Raw genomic sequence first — 20,354 nt, forward strand, 5'->3', positions numbered from 1 at the left:
TTTGTATTTTTGCTCTTATACCTGCAGCTGTTTTGTGACTTTGTGACATTGTTATTTAGCTATGGTGTCCTTGTTCTGCATGGTAGAGCTTAGACGGTAGGAAAAAACTCAATAGATATTTCTAATGAATGGTTCAGAGAAACAATACAGCATTGTTTCTTGAAGCATGGTCTGAAAAACATCAGTATCACCGAGGGAGTTTGTAACATGGAATTCTGGTTCTTGGGACTTCTGACTAAGAATCACTGAGGGGTGGGGCCTGAGGATCTGAATTTTTAGCAAGATCCTGTGGATGTTTCTTTTGCACAGACTTTGAGAGCCACTGCACTGAGACTGGAGGCTGTGTCCTCCCATTGGTCCAGGTGGAGTACAGGAAGAGCACAAGGCAACGGTTGCAGTTCAACTGCTAACTCTCAGATGATTCTGGGCAATCACCTCTCTCCAGACTTCAGGTTCCTTATATGAGAAATATTCCAATTGGGCTCCTTTCAGTGCTAATGGTCTGTAATTAAGCTAAAAGGCTCAACGAAAGCAGCTGAGACATTTTGTATGCACAGCCTCGGTTAATTCTTAAATACCTGTGGATTTTCCATTTCAGTCGTCTGAGCTCTCTGGCGTGCACTGTGGCCACATCCTCTCTGTTGTTAGCTGATGTGCCTGTTGAGATGGCATATTACTTCTAATGACAATCAGAAATAACGTTAGGAATCAAAATAACACTAAGAAGATACATCTGCTGCAAAATAAAGAAAAGTCTAGTACTTTTCTGTTATAATGAATGCAAAAGTGATCAAAGTCTTCATCATTAAACCTTGGCTGACTGCCTATATTTTGGGAAGTCCAGAAATATAAAAATGTACGTTTAGTGTAATGGGATTTGGCCTTCATGCATTCTAAAGCTAAATAGTTATGGTTTTGTTGCATTGCCTTTATTTTTATTCTTGTGCAGGTAATAATAATAGTAACTGTTAATATTAATAACAGCTAATATTTGTGGAGCACACGTTATGTGCTACGCTAAGGACTTTACATTTTTCTCATTTAAACCTCCTAACAATCCTTCTAATGAGGTGAGGTAGGTATTGTTACTATCCATGTTTAAAGATGTTGTTAGAAAGATTTTTATGAGGTAGCATTTCCTCCCATGATTATTGATGACCCAATGCACAGGGTTATGTAGCACCAGCTTAAGGCTTCCCTTGTTTGGTGCTTGCTGAATCTGCTGCTCTGCTGGAGGTTGCAAATTACCTCATTGCCCGACACTCCAGATGGTGTGATTGATGTAACAGAAATGGTCTGGTTTTATTTCTGACCCTGCCCTTGACTTTTCTGAAACTTCCATTGGGCAAATCATCTAATTTCTTGTGCCTCAGTTATCTTGTGTGGAATGTAGTAATACGATTACCAATATTACTGAAGATTGAGAAGGTGTGAAGGAAAAATACATGTAATGGATATTTATATTTCTTAACATATTCATTCATCAGTCATTTATTGACCAACTACTGTATACATAGTACCCTAGTTAAACATTATGTTTCATAATACTTAATAGGAAGGGAGCACTAGTTGCTTACAATTTAAACCAGTTCATTAAAGCTTAAAATGTTAAGTTAGCATATTTTGTTAATTGTGAAATATTCAGTGACTGATTACTCAATTTTGTTTTGTAGATCTTGGACAGTCGATATTTTATACAACTACATGTTTGCTACCTTTTCTCAGTGATGATATTCTGAGTACTTTGCCCTACACGATGATATCAACGTTAGCTACCTTTCCACCATTTCTGCACAAGGATATTATTGAATATCTTAGCACATCTTTTCTACCAATGGCTATATGTAAGTCCAATCTTACCTAATACTAGATTATTTTTATGTAGTATATGAATGGAAATTGCTTTTGCTGTTATAGGCTCTAGGTTTTCAAGATTATAATGGAATCTCTTGATATATACATGAGCTATGATTTAAATTCAGTCACTTTAGTGTGGATGTTATGGTGGAAGCCAAAGAAATGAAAAGCATTAGGCCTTAGAATTATTTTATTCAGATAATTTGATCTTATAGAATAGAAAGAAAGAACATAGAAAGGCAGTCTAGATTTCCTGTGTATAAATTACCGTATCTTTTGTCACTTTAGAAAAAAGACGGGAAAGGTATTGTCTTAGATGTAGAAATTCCTATCTTTTGCCTCTGAAGGCAGTGGGATGTGATAGAAAGAGAATTAGATAGTCAGGATGTACAGATTCTGGTCCCAGCTCTGCCTCTAATCTGGGCGGCTCACATAGTTGAAACTTCATCTATAGAATGACAAACCCATTAGCTTTCCCTTATAGAGGTATCGTGATGATAAAGTGAGTTGAAATTTATAAAAAAAGCTAAAGCCTGCAAGTCACATGCAATGTGTGATTATAAACATAAAACTGATATGAATCCTGTTTTAATTCTGTAGACTTAATCTTTCAGGCCTTCCAGACATGAGCACAAAGAGAAAAAAAAAGTTGCATTGTGGTTTTTATGATCAAAATCATTTTCAAGTATTTTTTAAAGAAATGGATTATGGATTAATCTGTGTTTTAGTAGGGAATCTGAAAAGATTGTGGGTTTAGGGGTCAAACATCTGGATTCAAATCATAGCTCTTCCACCTAGTAGCTATATGACCTTAGGCAAATTACTTAACTTTCTGTTTCTTTCCTATAAAATAATAATAATAATGATAATGATAACTGCCTCATAAAGTTGTGGGATAATTAAGATGGTTAACTTGGAACATTGGTAAAATGATAGCACAATGCCTGGTATGCAATAAGTGTCAGCTTGCTTCTCTCCTTTCAAGTCTTGCTTTAGAAAAATACTTTGGTTGGTTACATTCCTCCTCGTGATCATCATTCACATTTTAATTTTTTGTACTTATGATCTTATTAGAGTTGTTGCTCTGTAATAACAATTGGTAACCATATATATCTTTTGAGCTACATTTGCTTTATTTTACAATCAAATTTAATGTTAGCTATGGAATTGTACTTTTCATGTCTTTCAGCAAAGAGTTTGACTTCTGCCTAAATTATATAGCAATTCAAAAAAAATAGCAGACTGATCTTCCTTCCTTCCTTCCTTCCTTCCTTCCTTCCTTCCTTCCTTCCTTTCTTCCTTCCTTCCTTCCTTCCTTTCTCCCTCCCTCCCTCCTTTCCTTCCTCCTTTTCTTCTCTTCTTTCTTTCTTTACTTTTTTGAGATGGAGTGACACTCTATCATGGAGTGCAGTGGTGCAATCTCGGCTTACTGTAATGTAACCTCTGCCTCCTGGGTTCAAGAGATTCTCCTGCCTCAGAATAGCTGGGACTACAGATGTGAGCCACCATGCCTGGCTAATTTTTGTATTTTTAGTAGAGAGGGGGTTTTGCCATGTTGGCCAAGCTGGTCTCGAACTCCTGACCTCAGGTGATCCACCCTCCCTGGCTTCCCAAGTGCTGGGTTTACAGGTGTGAGCCACTGTGCCTGGCTTCCTCCCTCCCTTTCACCCTTCCTCCCTTCCTCTCTCTTTCTCTGTCTCTCTTTTTTGAAATTATGATCAGTCTGCTAATTTTTTCGAATTGCAATATAATTTAGGCAGAAGTCAAACTTCTTGCTGCAGTCAAACTCTGTATTCTGTTTCCTGGGCTGGAATGCAGTGGCACAATCATAGCTCGCTGCAGCCTCAAACTCCTCGGCTTAAGTAGTGATCCTTTTGCCCTAGGCTCCCAAGTAGGGTGTGAAGGCCTCCACCACCACTCCCAGCTAATTAAAAAAATTTTTTTGCAGAGATAGGGTCTTGCTATGTTTCCCAGGTTGATCTTGAACTCCTGGCCTCAAGTCACCCTCTTGCCTCAGCCTCCCAAGGTGCTGGGAGGCGGTGGTGGGATTAATGAGGAGGCTGTATCTTTCTAATAATCAATCTAATTCATGAAATCCCTTCTTCTTAGGAATAAGTTAGTAATTATGAGAGGGGTGTTGAAAATATCTGGCCTCTGAAGTTACATTTAAGATTGATCAAGTATTGTGATAGCTGGCAATTTGTTTCTTTACACTTGATTATTAATTTCTACTTAATTAGAAACACAGATCCCAAAACATGCCATGTAGTATTTTAGAATTCTTACTTACATAAATGTACAAACCTTGGCAACTGAGAATAAAATAGTAAGTTGAGTTTACAAAATTTGTGTATATTTTGTTGTTTATTAGTGGAGTAACTTGACATTTATTTGAAGGTCTGAACAAGTCACTTAATGTCCCCAAGGTCTCATTTTTTTCAATCATAAAGAAGAGGTTTAAAACAAATGTTCAATCTTGAAGTTTATTTCTGGCATGCTACTTTGAGTTTAAGTAACATCAGTGTTATTTTGTGTAAGAGGTACATACGTCCTCTAACTCAATTGTTGGTCTGCTTCATGTGTTTATTTTGTTGCTCTGGTTTTATTCTCTTAGCTTTGACTTTCCTTTCTCATAATCATTCCTGTAGTTCAATAATGGCCAATATTTGTCATCTTTTTTTAATTTTAATTTTTTTTTTTGAGACAGAGTTTTGCTCTTGTTGCCCAGGCTGGAGTGCAATGTCTTGACCTCAGCTCACCACAACCTCTGCCTCCCAGGTTCAAGCGAGTCTCCTGCCTCAGCCTCCCGAGTAGCTGGGATTACAGGCATGCGCCACTATGCCTGGCTAATTTTGTATTTTCAGTAGAGACAGGAGTTCTCCATGTTGTTCAGGCTGGTCTTGAACTCCCGACCTCAGGTGATCCACCCACCTTGACCTCCCAAAGTGCTGGGATTACAGGCGTGAGCCACCATGCCTGGCCTGTCATCTTTAAATTTTTGAAAATAAATTGTTGTAGCAACTTTTACAGCCAAATTCGATTACACCATTCAGATGTTTTTCCTTTGGACTTGTTATTTCATGAGTATACAAAGACACAGATCCAAAGCTAGAAGGATATAGTTTCAGACTGATCATGTTAAAATGGACTGATATGAGAATGTGTGTCTGTGTGTGGTATCCACGTTTTTCTATTTTTTTGTAGTTGTTTCGGTGTTTAGAAATTGTGACCAAAACAAGACAAGAGCATTTAACTTCTTGCAGAATATTTTTATTTAAGGACTGAGATGTTAGGATGAAGGATGTTGTATTTCCTGAGTACTTCATAAAGTCTTTAAGACAAAATGGCTTTTTATCTCTTTGGTGTGGTGTTCCTAATGTCAGATGGAAAACATGAACAGCTTTTCAGGTGCAAAATGATTCTGTTATTAAGGACCTAGAAGATAAAGTTCTGATCTTTGAAGTGGACCTAATGAGGTATTGCAACTCTTCAGATTAAGAGGCCAGCATGTATATCGGAGATTTCCTCCTTACCATCCTTGTCAATAAACCAAGTGCTGGACTTTTATTTTAAAATGAGTCTTCTTAACGTTCTACAGAGCAAACTTCAACTTATTTATTATGAAATTTTCCTTTGACATACTTTTCTTTTTAACTCCTTCCATAAATAAAATATATTTCTCTTTATTCCAAATGTACTCAGTATGCATTGTTTATAAAAAATATATTAAAGGAGTTACTAAGAATTGAGAAAGTCATTTGCATGTCACCATGGAAACCTCTCTTTTTCCAATAAAGGATCTGTGATTTGTGGACTGAATAGAAATATGGATGTTTGGAAGATGATACTTTAGCAGAGAAGAGAAAGAGCTGATTTTAAGTGAACATTAATTGATTCAGGCTATGTTATTGTAAAGCTAATAATAAAGCTGAATAGTTATATCAGCTTAAGATATAATTGTTTAAGATTATTCTAACATATCCTTGTATCCCAGACTGTTCATCTCATCCAGTTTCCTTTCCACCCTAAATTTTCTCAAAAAGTCATTTACCTTCAGGGAAAATAAAGGTTCATTTAAATCTTAAAGGCGTTATCTTAAAGGCAATTGTGTGACTTAATTGACTATCTGGTTTCAGACCATTGACCCTGGATCAGTTTTTGTTCTATTCCTACTACTACAGAGGATGCGTGTTATGTTTCTATGACCTTCCAAAGACTAATAACATGTAGAAAAAAACAGTAAAAATGCAAAATGATGATATTTAAATAACCTTTAATATATGCAGTCTGTTTTATTGCTATTGGTTGTTTTTCTAAGGTAGGTTTCCCTGTATACTCTGAGAGTTTTATTGCTGAGTCATGGGAAATGTTTTGAAGTAGAAATTCCAGAAGAGCTGAGTTATAATCTTTCAACTGTTGGCAAATCTCTTAACCTCATGGAACTTTAGTTTCCTTAGCTGTAAAATGGTGATTAAAGATAACTTCCTGTGTCTACATCCCATGCTTGTTGTGAAGACCATGGGATAATGTATGATAATAGCCTTTAAATATCATGTGATGTTATGCACGTGTATATCAGGCCAAATGCTTAGTCAAATCACAGACATGTCAAATCCCATTTCAACTTATTCCAATACTCCGATGAAATTCACACATTGACCTGAGCTGTTATCATCTTAAATATGCTTTGAGGTAAGAGGCCATCTGCTGGGGCTTGGGAATTTTTTCTTCTAGAGTTTGTTGTATAATAACAATAATTATTGTAGCAGTTTTTGAACTCATAGAATTTGACAGAACACTTCCACAGTGTTGATGGGCATCCTGACGCTGACTTTTCATGAACCTACCATTCTGCAAATATTTTAATGCTATATAGGCTTCCAGGTCGCATTGTCTTGGTCTTCCCTTTATGTTTAACTGATAATGCCCTTCTGAAGAGACATGCTTAAACCCTATCTCATGGAACACAATTACCTCTGCTCACACAAGTAGGGGGCCTGCGTAGAGGTGAGACCACGTGTTAATCCAGGCAGTGCAGTCTGGCAGAGTACAGGAAATGGTTCTGTCACATTGAAAAACTGACATCATAATGTGTTTTTTCCTTCCAGATGGCTCCTTTACCTTTATGCTTTAGACAAGTAGAAGGCCAGTGGAATCCATTTCAATATATTCCCATTCAGGCCACTTCTCAACACCAGCTCTTGTTGGGGCCAGTCCATTAGCTTCTGAACTGGTCTCCCTGCTTCCCTTTTTAACCCTCCTACCTTCTATTCTCCATCAAAAAGCCAGAGCTATCCTCCAAACATGTAAATCAGATCATGTCACTTCCCTTATCAAAACCACCTAGCTTCTCATCATTTTCACAAATCAAATTCAGTGCCCTTCCTTGACTCACAGGCCCTCTATGACCTGACCTCTGCCTACCTTCCTGTTTCAGTCACTACATCTCCTTGTCTTCACTCTGCTCCAGGGTCCTTGGCCTTTCTGCAGTTTCACAAAGACACCACATTTTGCTTTTGCTCCATGCTTTATTCTCTGTCCCCAGAGTCCTTCTCCCAAATGGTCTCATGATTATTTGCTTCCTTACATTCTTTAGATTTCAGCTCAAGTACATCTTTCAAGATGCCCTTCCTTACCCTCTGGCTAAAACAGGACCTTCCATCACTTTCTCTTTATTCTCTTGCACTGCTTTCATTTCTCCACAAGTACGTGTTTGTCCTTTCTTGTAGAATAGCGCTGTCTACAGAACTTCCTGCAATGATGGAATGTTCCATAAAAACATTAAAAATTTTGTGCTGCCCAGTAAAGTAGCCACTAGCCCCCTCTGGCTACTAAGCTCTTAAAATGTGTCTAGTGAGACTGAGGAATGGAAATTTTAATATTTAGTTTTAATTAAGTATAAATAGCCACTTGTGACTACTGGTCACCATATTGAGTAACACAGCTCTAGCTACAAAATGCAGGAACATGTTAAGGCATTGTTATTATTCCTGGAGGAAGGAGATCATGGTAATGATTGTTTTGGTGATGCTGGGAGGATAGGGAATAGGACTGAAAACTTTTAATTGTATTTCCTGGGCACAATATTAAATGCAAAATTTTCTTATTTTGATTAATTATCTTCTCCCTTCTATTGTTTATAGTCTTGACTTTTTACACCCTCATGGGGACAAGCTGCACATCTGTTTACATCATGCCTTTTTAACAAGATTTAATAAATGATGTGTGTCTGTGCATGTTTATTAAATTAGAACTGGGGTGATTTTATTCAGTCTGTTAGAAGGCTAGGAAATTGCAAGGCACTGTCTGTTTATGTAAGATTGCAGCCAATTTTCTAGGGCTTGAGCCAGGGGAATGCTTTTGGCCTCCTGGCTCGTCCTTTTTGTGGGAGAGTATGGATTTGTAGGAAAAGCAGGGACATCCAGAGGTAGCTGAGCCATTTGGGCCATTCTGCAAATAGACTTCACCTAAATCATCTGAGACATGTGGGCACCCCTCCCATTTTTAAAGGCCTCCAGGTACAGTGATTCTCAGCCTTCTTTAGTAGTAGTATTCAAAATGCATATTATTATTATCATTATTTTTTGAGATGGAATCTCCCTCTGTTGCCCAGGTTGTAGTGCAATGGCGTGATCTCAGCTCACTGCAACCTCCACCTCCCAGGTGCAAGCGATTCTCTTGCCGCGGCCTCCTGCCTGGCTAATTTTTGTATTTTTAATAGAGACGGGGTTTCCCCATGCTGGCCAGGCTGGTCTCGAACTCCTGATCTCAGCTGATCTGCCCACCGTGGTCTCCCAAAGTGCTGGGATTACAGGCCTGAGCCACCATGCCTGGCCGAGAAATGCATATTATTAAATGCATATTATTAAAAAGTTTGAGATGAATTTAAACAAAGGTGAAACACTTATCCCAAAACAAGAATATATATACACATACACACATATATATATGTATTTCTTGAATACGTCTGAAACAAGACTTTCTTTTTTTTTAAACAAAAGGCATGGGGCATGCAATTATTCTTCCTGCCCCCGGACACCTGACTAGACATTTTCTTTCTTATTTCTCATCCCTCTAATAGTACTTCTCAAACAGTGGTTCAAAGCCAGCTTGAATCAGAATCACCTGATGTGCTTACTAATTAAACATGTAGTTTCCTGCTTCCCGAGCTGACTGAGGTAGCGTCTCCAGAAGCATCTTCTTTGGCCCCAAAGAAGCTGAATTTGAACAAGCTCCCTGGCTAGAGTTTGAGAGCAGCTGCACTTTGTTCCTTAGCATTTGGCTGAAAGTTCTTTTTTCCTGGTTAATCACACTTGATTAATCAACTTGACTGTCTAAGAGCAGTGAATTGATCCTCAGATCTTTGTCTAATTATTAATACTTGTTTATTAATATGTTGTAGAGCCAAACTAGTTTATCTCTCTGAGTATCACCGGCTTAGTGGGTTAGCAGCAGCATAGCTGCAAGTGATTAATAAAAGCCAACTCAAGTAAATGGAACTTAGTGACAGATGTGTTTGTTTGTTTATTTCTGTAAAATTGTTTTAAAGGCCACTGTCTACTATGGTGCCCAAAGGCCTTTATGTAAAAAGGAAAGAATTATGTTAAAATTTTTTTGTCTCCTCTGCTTTATTATGTGACAAACATTTTATTAGTGTTTTGATGATTCTATTCTACATGTGTTTTATTAGAAGCTATCTTACCCTTTTTGGATGTAGGTGAGATATAATCCACACCTATTGTACTTTTATATAAAATAAAATAAAGCAGATTTTGAGGTTATTTGCTTTTTATTGTTGCCCATAGCAACAATAAGATTCTATTCTTTTCTATTATGTGTAGGAATCGAAGGGTTGACTTTTTGAGGGTTTTATGCTCTCTGCACACCATTTTGTTCATGCTTCACACTCTGCCACACAAGCTCAAGTATAAGGAGAGGTTTCTTCTACTTCTGGAATTTTCCCTGAGAAAAGAGGAATTTATTTTACATTTGAGTTCTAATAAAGTTTCTCCTGTTTTGGTTCCTCTCTCAATTACTGTGTTTGAAATTATAAAGTCCTTGTGGGAGACAGTGTATTTCCCCAAATGACTTCCATTAGTGCTAAAAATACTTAAAGGGGTGACCTGATATACTCTCTTAAAAAAGAGAGACAAAGAAATTTAATATGGTATTTGATATCATCTTAAGCCACTTAAAGATGTCTTAAAAGCAATTTGTGAGTGGAGACCATGATTATACAGTGATAAGATGGATTTTAAGGAAATCAATTTGCTTTGTGATTTTATGCTTGTTGGCATAGGATAAAAGGCCCAGCAACTGTGTTATTCACAGATTAAAAAATTGCTTTATTTCAAACCACTCAGATGAATATGAAGACGGTAAGCTCTGGAAAACTAAAAAAGTGATTCTCATATTAATGAAGACATTGATGATGAAGTTACATGTGAAGGTTTGAATAAAACTGTTTAATGATATGTGAAAGTTGAAAATACTATTTAAATTAATAATAATGTTATTTTTTATAATATGTGATTTAGAATTTGTATTATAAGTAAATTAATGTTATACATTATAAGTAAACTATTATTTCATCCGCATCTCTAAAAAGTAATTCAGTTTGAGTTTAAAAACATTTTTTTATTATTTTCTCATTGGATACCCTTCAGCATGTGCACTGTCTTTGGGCACATAGAGGATTCTGTTTTTTTTTTTCTTTTCCATCTAAATACAAACATCTTGGGGGTAGAGATCCCATCTAAGTACAACTCTGATAAAGCCATTACGTCACTTTCTGGCATTGTTCTGTCTCCTTATAGATTCTCACTAGATTTTCCTATGGATAATGACAACTGTAGCATTTTTGTATACTAGGACAAATTTTGTGGTTTCGTTTGTACAAAACTTCCATTGACTTTATTAGAACTTGTTTTTTTTTTTTTTTTAAGTTCCTTCTTATCTCTCACGCTCTGTGCAAAGTAACAGGTATGTGTAGAGATTAAATTGTGTCTAATCAAGAAACTTTTGATTGCAGTGGGCTCCTCAAGGAGAGAAGGCGTACCTGCCCATGTTAACCTCTCTGCATCATCCATGCTAATGATTGCAATGCAGTACACATCCAATCCAGGTAAGTGGAAATTGGAATGGTTTGACTAATTCTAATGCCAATAATTAAACAAGACATCAAACAAGCAGGCTAGACCTTAATTTCACCATAGAGATGTGTAGGAAACAGACTTTAGAGTCAAAATCAATTTATCTTACCTATTGCTATTAGCAGTGATCTTGGTGGCTAGTGATATTTTTAGAATATTTGAGGACACAATTTTAGAACGTTGACTGGAAATGAATTGAATGTATAGAAATAGTAAAATTAGAAATATAAAAATAACCTGCAATTCTAAGAACAACAGATAACTACTGTTAATATTTTGGTAAATTGGCTACCCCAGTGCACACAAATATCCTTAAACATAAACCTTTTACTGTATTTCTGATTATTTCCTTAGAATAAATCAATAAAAGGGATTAATAAGTTAAAGTACTTGAGACTTTTTCAATATTTCCAATAGTACGTGAAAGTACTTGTCTTATTGTGATTTGTCATTATTATAAAATTTGTGTAGAGTCAGACAGATGTAATATCCCATTGTTTTGATTTGTAGTTCTTTCATTACTAGCGATGTTGAACAGATTTTCACATTTACTCTGTTTGATTTTCGTTTGTCAATATAATTGCAGATAATTTTGGAAAACTGACCAAAACAGGGGCTGTTAGTCATGTGCTAAGATATAAACTCATTTTTATTTTCATTTAATGTTTATTTGGAAAGTAAACAAATCTGGTGGCACTGTTTTTTGTTCTTTTTTTTTTTTTAGCTGTCTACCTAATTACGTAATAAATAATAATTGACTCAGAACAGGGAAAAATGTTTTTTTCATTTCAAAATCTTAATGCTTCTTAGCCTGGAGTGCATCTTCTGTCTTAGTCCATTGGGTCATAACAAAAATATAAACTGAGTGGCTGATAAGCAGCAAACATTTATTTCTCATAGTTCTGGAGGGTGGGAAGTCTATGGTCCAGGTGCCAGCAGCGTTGATGTCTGGCGAGGTCCTGCTTCCTGGTTTATGAATGGCCATCTTTGTGTTGTGTCCTTAAATGGTAGGAGGGAAAGGGAGTTCTCTGAAGCCTCTTTTTTATAAAGGCATTAATCCCATGCATAATGGCTCTGCCCTAATAACCTCATTATTTCCTAAAGGCCCCACCTCTGAATACCATCATATTGAGGGTTAGGGTTTAACATACAAATTAAAAAATTTGTTTTTAGATACAGAGTCTTACTCTGTTACTCAGACTGGAGTGCAGTGGTGCAATTATGGCTCTCTGCAGCATTGACCTCCCTGGCTCAAGTGATTCTCCTGCCTCAGCCTCTTGAGTAGCTGGGACTACAGGCATGTGCTACCACATCTGGCTAATTTTTAAATTTTCTTTACAGACAGGGTCTCATTAGGTTTCCCAGACTGGTCCCAGACACCTGATTCCAAGTGATCCCCCTGCCTTGGACTCCCAAAGTACTAGGATTACATGCATAAGCCACCATGTCTGGCAGCAAATAAATTATGAGAAGACACAAGCATTTAGTCTATAGTATTCCACCCTATTCCTCCAAATTCATGTTATTCTCATATGTAAAACATTCATTCCATCCCAATAGACCTGAAAATCGTAACTCATTTCAGCATGAACTCAAGAGTCCAAAGTCTCATGTAAATACCACCTAAATCTGATATGAGTGAGGCAATTTCCTGAGGCAATTTCCTCTCCAGCTGTGAGCCTATGAAATCAAACAAGTTATAGGCTTCCAAAATACAATGGTGGGACAGGCATATAAAGATATTCCCATCCAAAAGGGAGAAATGGGAAAGAAAAAAAGGGTAACAGGCCCCAAGTAAGTCTAAAACCCAACCACATCATACCTTAAGGCTTGAAAATTACCTTCTCTGACTTGATACTCTGCCTTCCAGGCCCACTGGGGTGGAGGTCCCACCTTCCAAACCCATTGGGGTAAGAGTTCTCTCTTCTGGTCCTACTGAGGTGGTGGCCCTGTATTGCAGCTTTGCCGTCTAGGGGTTGGGCCCCCAAGGTCCTGTTTCTATGATTTTGCTTAGCTCTGCCTCCATGGCTTGCTGGGAATTGCTCTAGTGGGGGCTCTCTGTAGTGACCCTGCCCCCACCGTGGTTCCCTTCCTGCCCCACACTCTGCAGGCTGGGGTCCTGTGCTATGACTTTCTCAGGGAGGGGTTCCAGCTCTCCTGGGCATCCTTTGAAATCTAGGTGGAGGCTACTACACCTCCATGCCTTTGCTGGGTACAGTGCATGCTGCTCTGGCCAAAGGGCAGCTGAACAGTGAGGCATGGGAGTATGGGACTGAATTTTACAATGTGAGAAGGTGCCTTGTGAGGGGGTGGCATGCCCTGAGGTGTCAAAAGTGCTGGTGGCCTCTCCTTTGGAACCATTATTCCCCCAGGGTCCTTGCACTCTGGATCTGTGATGGGAAGGGCAGTGCAGAGGATTTCTGAATTGCCTCTGGGGTCATTCTTCCACTGTTTTGGACAATACCTCCTGGCTTCTGTTGAGATGGCTGACTAACCTTATTAAATGATCACTTAGCTACACTCTCATCATTCTTTTCCTAACAGGCTTCTTAATTCTTTCAATACAGAGAGGCTGAGAGTTTTCCAAATCTTTAAGTTCTTCTTCCTCTTTGATTAACAATTCTGTCTTTGGATCATTCTGTCTTCTCACATTTTATTACAATATAAGCAGTCAGAAGAAATCCAGCTGCTCCTTCAACACTTTGTTAAGAAATTTTCTTAGCCAAGTATCCAATTTTTTCACTCACAAGTTCTACCTTCCACAAAACACTAGGACACGAACACAATTTGCAATAAGTAGCAATCCATACAAGTTCTTTGCCATTTTATAGCAAGGATGGCCTTTCCTCCACTTTCCAGTAATGTATTTCTTGTTTCTGTCTGAGATCGCATCAGAATTGCCTTTATTGTCCATATTTATACTAACATCTCTTCAGGATCATTTAGGTATTCTCTAAGAAGATTGAGGCTTTTTCTATAGCTTTCCTCTTTCCTTTTTCAGCCCTCGCCAGAATTGCTTTTAAAGGTCTATTCATGGCAATATACACTTTTTTTCTAGCCTGCACATCAGAACACTTCCAGTCCCTTCCTGTTACCAGTTCCAAAGCCGCTTCCACATTTTTAGCTCTTTGTTATAGCAGCACCCCACTTCTCAGATCCAATTTTCTGTCTTAGTCCATTTGGGTTGCTATAACAAAATTGTATAAACTGAATGACTTATAAGCAATGCACATTTGTTTCTCATAGTTCCAGGGGCTGGGAAGTCCAAAATCAAGATGCTGATAGATTGGATGATCTGTGAGAACTCATTTCCTGGTTCAGAATGGCTGTCATTCCACTGTGTCTTCACATGGCAGAAAGGGCAAGGGAGTTCTCTGGGGTCTCTTTTATAAGGGCACTAATCACCTCCTAAAGTCTCCACTTCTTAATACTATCACATTAGGGGGTTTGGATTATTATTATTATTATTTTTGAGATGGAGTCTTGCAAGCTCTCTCACCCAGGCTGGAGTGCAGTGGTGTGATCTCAGCTCACTGCAACCTCCACCTCCCAGATTCAAGTGATTCTCCTACCTCAGTCTCCTGGGTAGCTGGGATTACAGGTGCACACCACCATGGCAGCTAATTTTTGTAGTTTTAGTAAGGATGGGGTTTCACCATCTTGGCCAGACTGGTCTTGAACTCCTGACCTGTGATCCACCTGTCTTGGCCTCCCAAAGTGCTGGGATTACAGGAGTGAGCCACTGCCCCTGGCCTCAGGGGTTTATATTTAACATAAGAATTTTGAAGTGGCACAAACATTCAGTCTCTAGCAATCTCTAAGTCTGAAATCTCTTATGATTATTATATATAGATGTAATTAATATATACGTAGGGGAAATTATATCTTATATTTCAGTTTGGTTTAAAATAATCAAACTATTGTATTCATTATATATTATACCCTTAATAAAACCATTTATTTGGAATCTAGTTAATTAGAGTCTGATCATGAGAGTTTGGTCTGAATTTCTAAGCTAGATGGGTGGTAGTAAAGCAGAGTACTTCGAGATTAGTTGTATGTGGATTCACATCTGAGCTTACCTGCAAATTGCCAGTTAGTGAAACCTTGAGCAAGTTTTTTACCCCCCTAAAACCAAGTGTCCTCATCTATAAAATGGAAATGATTCTTCCTGCAGTACTTTAAAATGCTGCTATAAAGATTTAATGATTTACATATATGTAAAGTGCTTACTTTAGTGACTGGCACATTGTAAATTCTCAATAAATAGCAAATCCATACAATTTGCCATTTTCTTCTTGGAGTTGAATGTTTAGTTGAATGTTTCACTGGAAAACTACTGTGGTCAGATAGAGTTGCATCTGTTATTTTAAAATCTGTATCTTTATTTGTTCATGAGGAAATGTTTATAACCAGCTACTCTATACTAGGAATTTCAGTTGGGACCCAAAGCTAGTCTTGTGATGTAGGAAGCACTTAAGCGAGGCAATATGCACCAGGGTCTCTCTGGGACCAAGAGGTAGGGCATTGTTCTGTTGTTCGAATTTTTACTAGAAGAAGCAGCAACTGGCAACTTGGTCCTTGTAGCTGATTGTGTATCTAGGATAGAGCACAATCCTTTCTTAAGTAACCAGCATTTATTGAGCACTTTCTATATACAGGAGTCTGTGCTAGGCATTGTGAAAACCACACAAAACATAAGATGTGGTGCTTGCTATGAAGCTTACCTCTAATTGAAAAGATCAGGTATATTCACAGAAGTCATTAGTTAACAAGGTAATGTAGTACATAGGAGTACTAAATAAATACACTAGGCAGTGTTAGTTCATCAGAAGGAGGGAGCTGTATGGATTGAAATGATTAGAAAAGACTTTGTGTCACTTGGGCCAAGGATGAGTCTTAAATTACGGACAGAAGATTTTCTTTTTTTTCTTTTTTGAGATGGAATCTCACTCTGTTGCACTGGCTGGAGTGCAGTGGCATGGTACACTGCAACCTCTGCCTCCTGGGCTCAAGCGATTCTCCTGCCTCAGCCTCTCCAGTAGCTGGGACTACAGGCCCATGCCACCATGCCCGGCTAATTTTTGTATTTTTAGTAGAGACGGGGTTTTATCATGTTGGCCATACTGGCCTCAAACTCCTGACCTCAAGTGATCCACCTGTCTTGGCCTCCCAAAATGCTGGGATTACAGGCATGAGCCACCGTGCCCAGATGGACAGAGTTTTTATTGATAAGGTAAATGGGGCATTCTGGGAGGGGAAGCTGTTTTAACAAAGAAATTGTCCAGGTACGTTCATGGGTCAGTGGATGGCTCTGAACAAGGTTCATATAGCAGACCCGTGGAGAATAGCAGACACTGTGTAACAGAAAGTGTCTTGGAACATCTGCACTTGAGAATTCAGTGATGGCTTAAGACCAAATTTCCAATTCTAGAGTGTCTATGCAATCAGTAGTATCTACCATGTGCTAGGCACTCCATAGTTAGTGACATGGGACTGACCCCATCCTCATCTCAGGAAGCTTATCAATATGGTTGGGTGAGAGCGAGAAGACATTAATCAAATAATTATAAAATCAAGTGTAAAGTTTTACTTGTGAGAAGTGCAAGTATGTTATGCTATGAGACTCTATAGAAGCAAATTTTGCTTTTATTGAGGGAATCAGGAGGGCTTCTTTGAGGAAGTAACCTTTGGTTTGAGAACTGCAGGATGAGTCGTGTGAACAAGGCCTTCAAGGAGGGGTGGTTCAGGAAGAGGAATCTCATGTGTCACGGGGGAGTCTGGCAAACAGCTGAGACTGAAGGATCAGTGTAGCTGGAACTCAGAGTGAGAGCTCCCTGGTGTGAGATTAGATTTAGAGTTCCATGGTCTGGAACATGCAGGATGTTGTGAGCTCTGTTAGGGAGTCTCCCTGTATTTTTTCCAAATCTAATGGGAAGCTGCTGAAGGGCTTTCAGTGGGCTGTGTTGTGTGTCACCCTTGCTGCAGTTGAGAATGGATTGAAAAGCCAAGTTGGATATAGATTAACCTGGAAGGAGGTCATTGTATTTGTCTAGGCACTTTAAAGGCAGGGACAATTGAAATGGAAGAAAAAGCAGATCTATCTGAGAGCTATTTAGGAAGCAACATTGATAGAACTTGGTGACATATTGGGTAGAGTGGGTTTCTGGATGTACTAACTGGATGCATGATGGTTGTATTAGTTTGTTGTTGCACTGCTATAAAGAAATACCTGAGACTGGGTAATTTATAAAGAAAAGAGGTATCATTGACTCATGGTTCTTTAGGCTGTACAAGAAGCACAGTGGCTCCTGCCTCTAAGGAGGGCTTCAGAAAACTCATAATCATGGTAAAAGGCAAATGAGAAGCATGTCTTACACGGCTGGAGCAGGAGGAAGAGAGAGAAGGGGAAGCACCACATGCTTTTAAACAAGCAGATGTTGGGAGAACTCTATCATGAGAACAGCACCAAAGGGATGGTACTAAATCATTCATGAAGGATCCACCGGCATCATTCAATCACCTTCCGCCAGGCCCTACCTCCAACATTGGGGATTACAATTAAACATGATATTTGGTAGGGACACAGATCCAAACTGTAACAGTAGTTCTACTCACTGATAAAGGAGGCATTGGAAGAAGAAGATCAGGCCTCTGAAGGAGGATCTTGAGATCTGTTTCAGATGTGTTGTGTTGATGGTATCTGAGACATCTAATAGGAGATGGTGATTAGGTAGTTGTATTATGGGTCTGAAGCTCGGAACAGAACTTTGGACTAGAGCTAATGAACTTTGAGCCCATATACAAGTCTCCAGTGACCTTCACTGAATTGCATATAGATGACCGCTGAAGTTGGGTATCAGCATGAGATTGCTTAGGGGAAAGCAGAGAACAAATGAAATGTGGAGTGGTTCTGTGCCTAGGCCTTCAGGAACTCCAACAGATAATGGCCCAGTGGAAAAGGATGAGCTCTCTCTCCAAAGAGATAGAAAGGTTGCCTCTGTTAGGATGTCTTTGGCTGACAGAGGCTCTAAGGTATAAGCACTTTGGTTGTTTACTTAATAGGAAGTCCTGAAGATAGCTCCACAATATCAGGGGGCTGAGATCTTGGAATTCCCCTTATATTTGCAAGAAGGCTGCCACTGTGGAGGTTATTATAACCTCACATGACTACATCCAAAAACAGGTAATAGGATCAAGCGGGGTCATTAAGAGAAAAGTCTCCTGGTATACCTCTTTTGTTTTATCAGAGAGAGAAAGTATGTCTCAGAAGCTCCCCAGCAGATTTTCTCTTCGTTCTTATTGTCCAGAACTGAGTCACATGGCTACTTCTAGCTGCAAGGGGCCCTGGGAAAGTATCTTGCTTTTGTAGTCTTTGTATTGGTGTCTGAGTCCATTTTACACTACTATAAAGAACTGCCAGAAACTGGGCAATTTATAAAGAAAAGAGGTTTAATTGACTCACAGTTCCACATGGCTGGGGAAGCCTCAGGAAACTTACAGTCATGGTAGAAGGTGAAGGGGAAGCAAAGACCTTCTTCACATGGTGGCAGGAAAGAGAGAGCTAGCAATTGCAGGAAAAACTGCCTTTATGAAACCTTCAGATCTCTTGAGAACTCACTCAGTATCAAGAGAACAGCATCATGGAAACTGCCCCCATGATCCAAACACTTTCCACTAGGTTTCTTCCTAAAACCTGGGGATTACAATTCAAGAGGAGATCTGGGTGAGAAGACACAGTTTAACCATATCAATTGGCAATTGGACAAGCAAAAAAGGGTGTTGACAGCAGTTAAGTAGCAACAGTATTGTCCACCACAGGAGACAGGAGAGGGTCATTCATATTATGAAGCCAAGGAAAGTGTTTCAAAAAGGAGACAGTAGTCAGCAGTACTGAATGTGGCTGAAAAGTCAAGTAAGATGCAGACTGAAAAATGTGCATTGGATTGAATGACAGGGAGGTCACTGGTGAATAAAGTGTGAACTGCTTCAGTGTAGGACAGGCCTGGAATATAGATTAAGGAAGGTATCAAAAGGCATCTAACTAGGTTGAAAGTATCTTTCTTCCCCAAATGAAGATAAGCAAGTCAAGGAAGCTTGATGATGTGTAGCTTTTAAAAATTCCTCTACAAGATGGAACTGAGGATGAAATGAAAAACTCCACTCTAATCCATCAAGTCTGCCACTTGCTATCCATTGAACCTTAGGCAATTTGGACACTGAGTCTTAAGTTTCCTAACTGTGCCATGGCAATTGTAAGATAATACATATAAAGCTCTTTCTACAATATCTAGCAAATAATGAATGCTCAATAAACATGAGCTTTTATTATGATTCTGTTGGGCTAGTTTTTTTCCTATGTAGATCTTATGTTGATATAAGTTTATTTTGTGAATGTATGATTACTAGGGACTTTAAAAATAATTCCATTGTTTACATGAAGCATGAAACTTCTCAAGGATCTTGGAACAAAGCTTGGTAAAGTCAAGGGCTTAAGTGATTTTTTTAAAGCATGAATATATGGAGAGAAGTTATTTCTTATTTAATGATTAGAGACTGAAAAGTCATACTGAAGAAATTTGTTATATTTATATCAAAGGATGTTTTGTCTGGTATTTAAATTTCATGTATGAATTACATTTTCTATATTACAGTGTATCATTGTCAATTACTGGAATGCCTCATGAAATATAAACAAGAAGTCTGGAAAGTAAGTTTTGGGTCAAATTTAACCCATAGTCACAAACTTAATTTGTATAATAAAGTAAAAATTATTTACATATTAAAACTGTTGTTTAGGTCAAATTTGTTAATGTCCTAATATTTTGATGTGGCAAAACCTATAATTCTTTTTTAATGGTTAATTATTTATCAATTAGAGCAGAAATGGTACTTTCAGAACATTGTGTCTTGATGGATAAAGTAATTGGTTATATCTTATTCTTGGAATTAAGCTAATATTATATGTTATGACAATTTTATTTAATTTGAAAGGTTCCTTGAGAATCTGTCCTCTTTTAAATAGGAGATGTGAATGTTTAAGAAATGTGATTAGGAAAATATTTTTTCAAATGCAGTATTTGGCAAAGTGGCTTATGTTATTCTAAAATCTTTCTTTAACATCAATCTGATTAGAGATGAATTTGTTAGAAGATAAAGTACTTTGCACGCTACCTGTGAGGGCTCATTTACAGAAGGACCAATAAATACACAAATCATACAAATATAATGTTTTAATGTGATCTAATCTATGAAACATGACTGCATGAGATTCCAGAGAAATTACTCATCTCAAACCCCTCCATTAGAATTTTCACTGCTTTGGTAATGTTGAAGTGTCTACCT

At 38.2% G+C, this 20,354-nt stretch overlaps 1 protein-coding gene across 15 annotated transcripts in view; it reads left to right on the top strand.

Annotated features, from left to right (window-relative positions):
* The window catches only part of UNC79 (unc-79 homolog, NALCN channel complex subunit), a 272,118-nt gene that overhangs the window by 49,360 nt on the left and 202,404 nt on the right, over positions 1-20,354 (top strand). For all 15 annotated transcript variants that reach the window (XM_064375185.1, XM_064375187.1, XM_021675722.2 and 12 more), the window contains 3 exons: positions 1,674-1,844; positions 10,889-10,981; positions 19,664-19,719. In XM_064375185.1, coding sequence (XP_064231255.1) covers positions 1,674-1,844; positions 10,889-10,981; positions 19,664-19,719 — 320 coding nt within the window. The remainder of the gene's footprint in view (positions 1-1,673; positions 1,845-10,888; positions 10,982-19,663; positions 19,720-20,354) is intronic.

Source organism: Aotus nancymaae, unplaced genomic scaffold, assembly GCF_030222135.1.
Source record: "Aotus nancymaae isolate 86718 unplaced genomic scaffold, 86718_ANA_hifiasm-v0.15.2.pri h1tg000011l, whole genome shotgun sequence".
NCBI lineage: Eukaryota > Metazoa > Chordata > Mammalia > Primates > Aotidae > Aotus > Aotus nancymaae.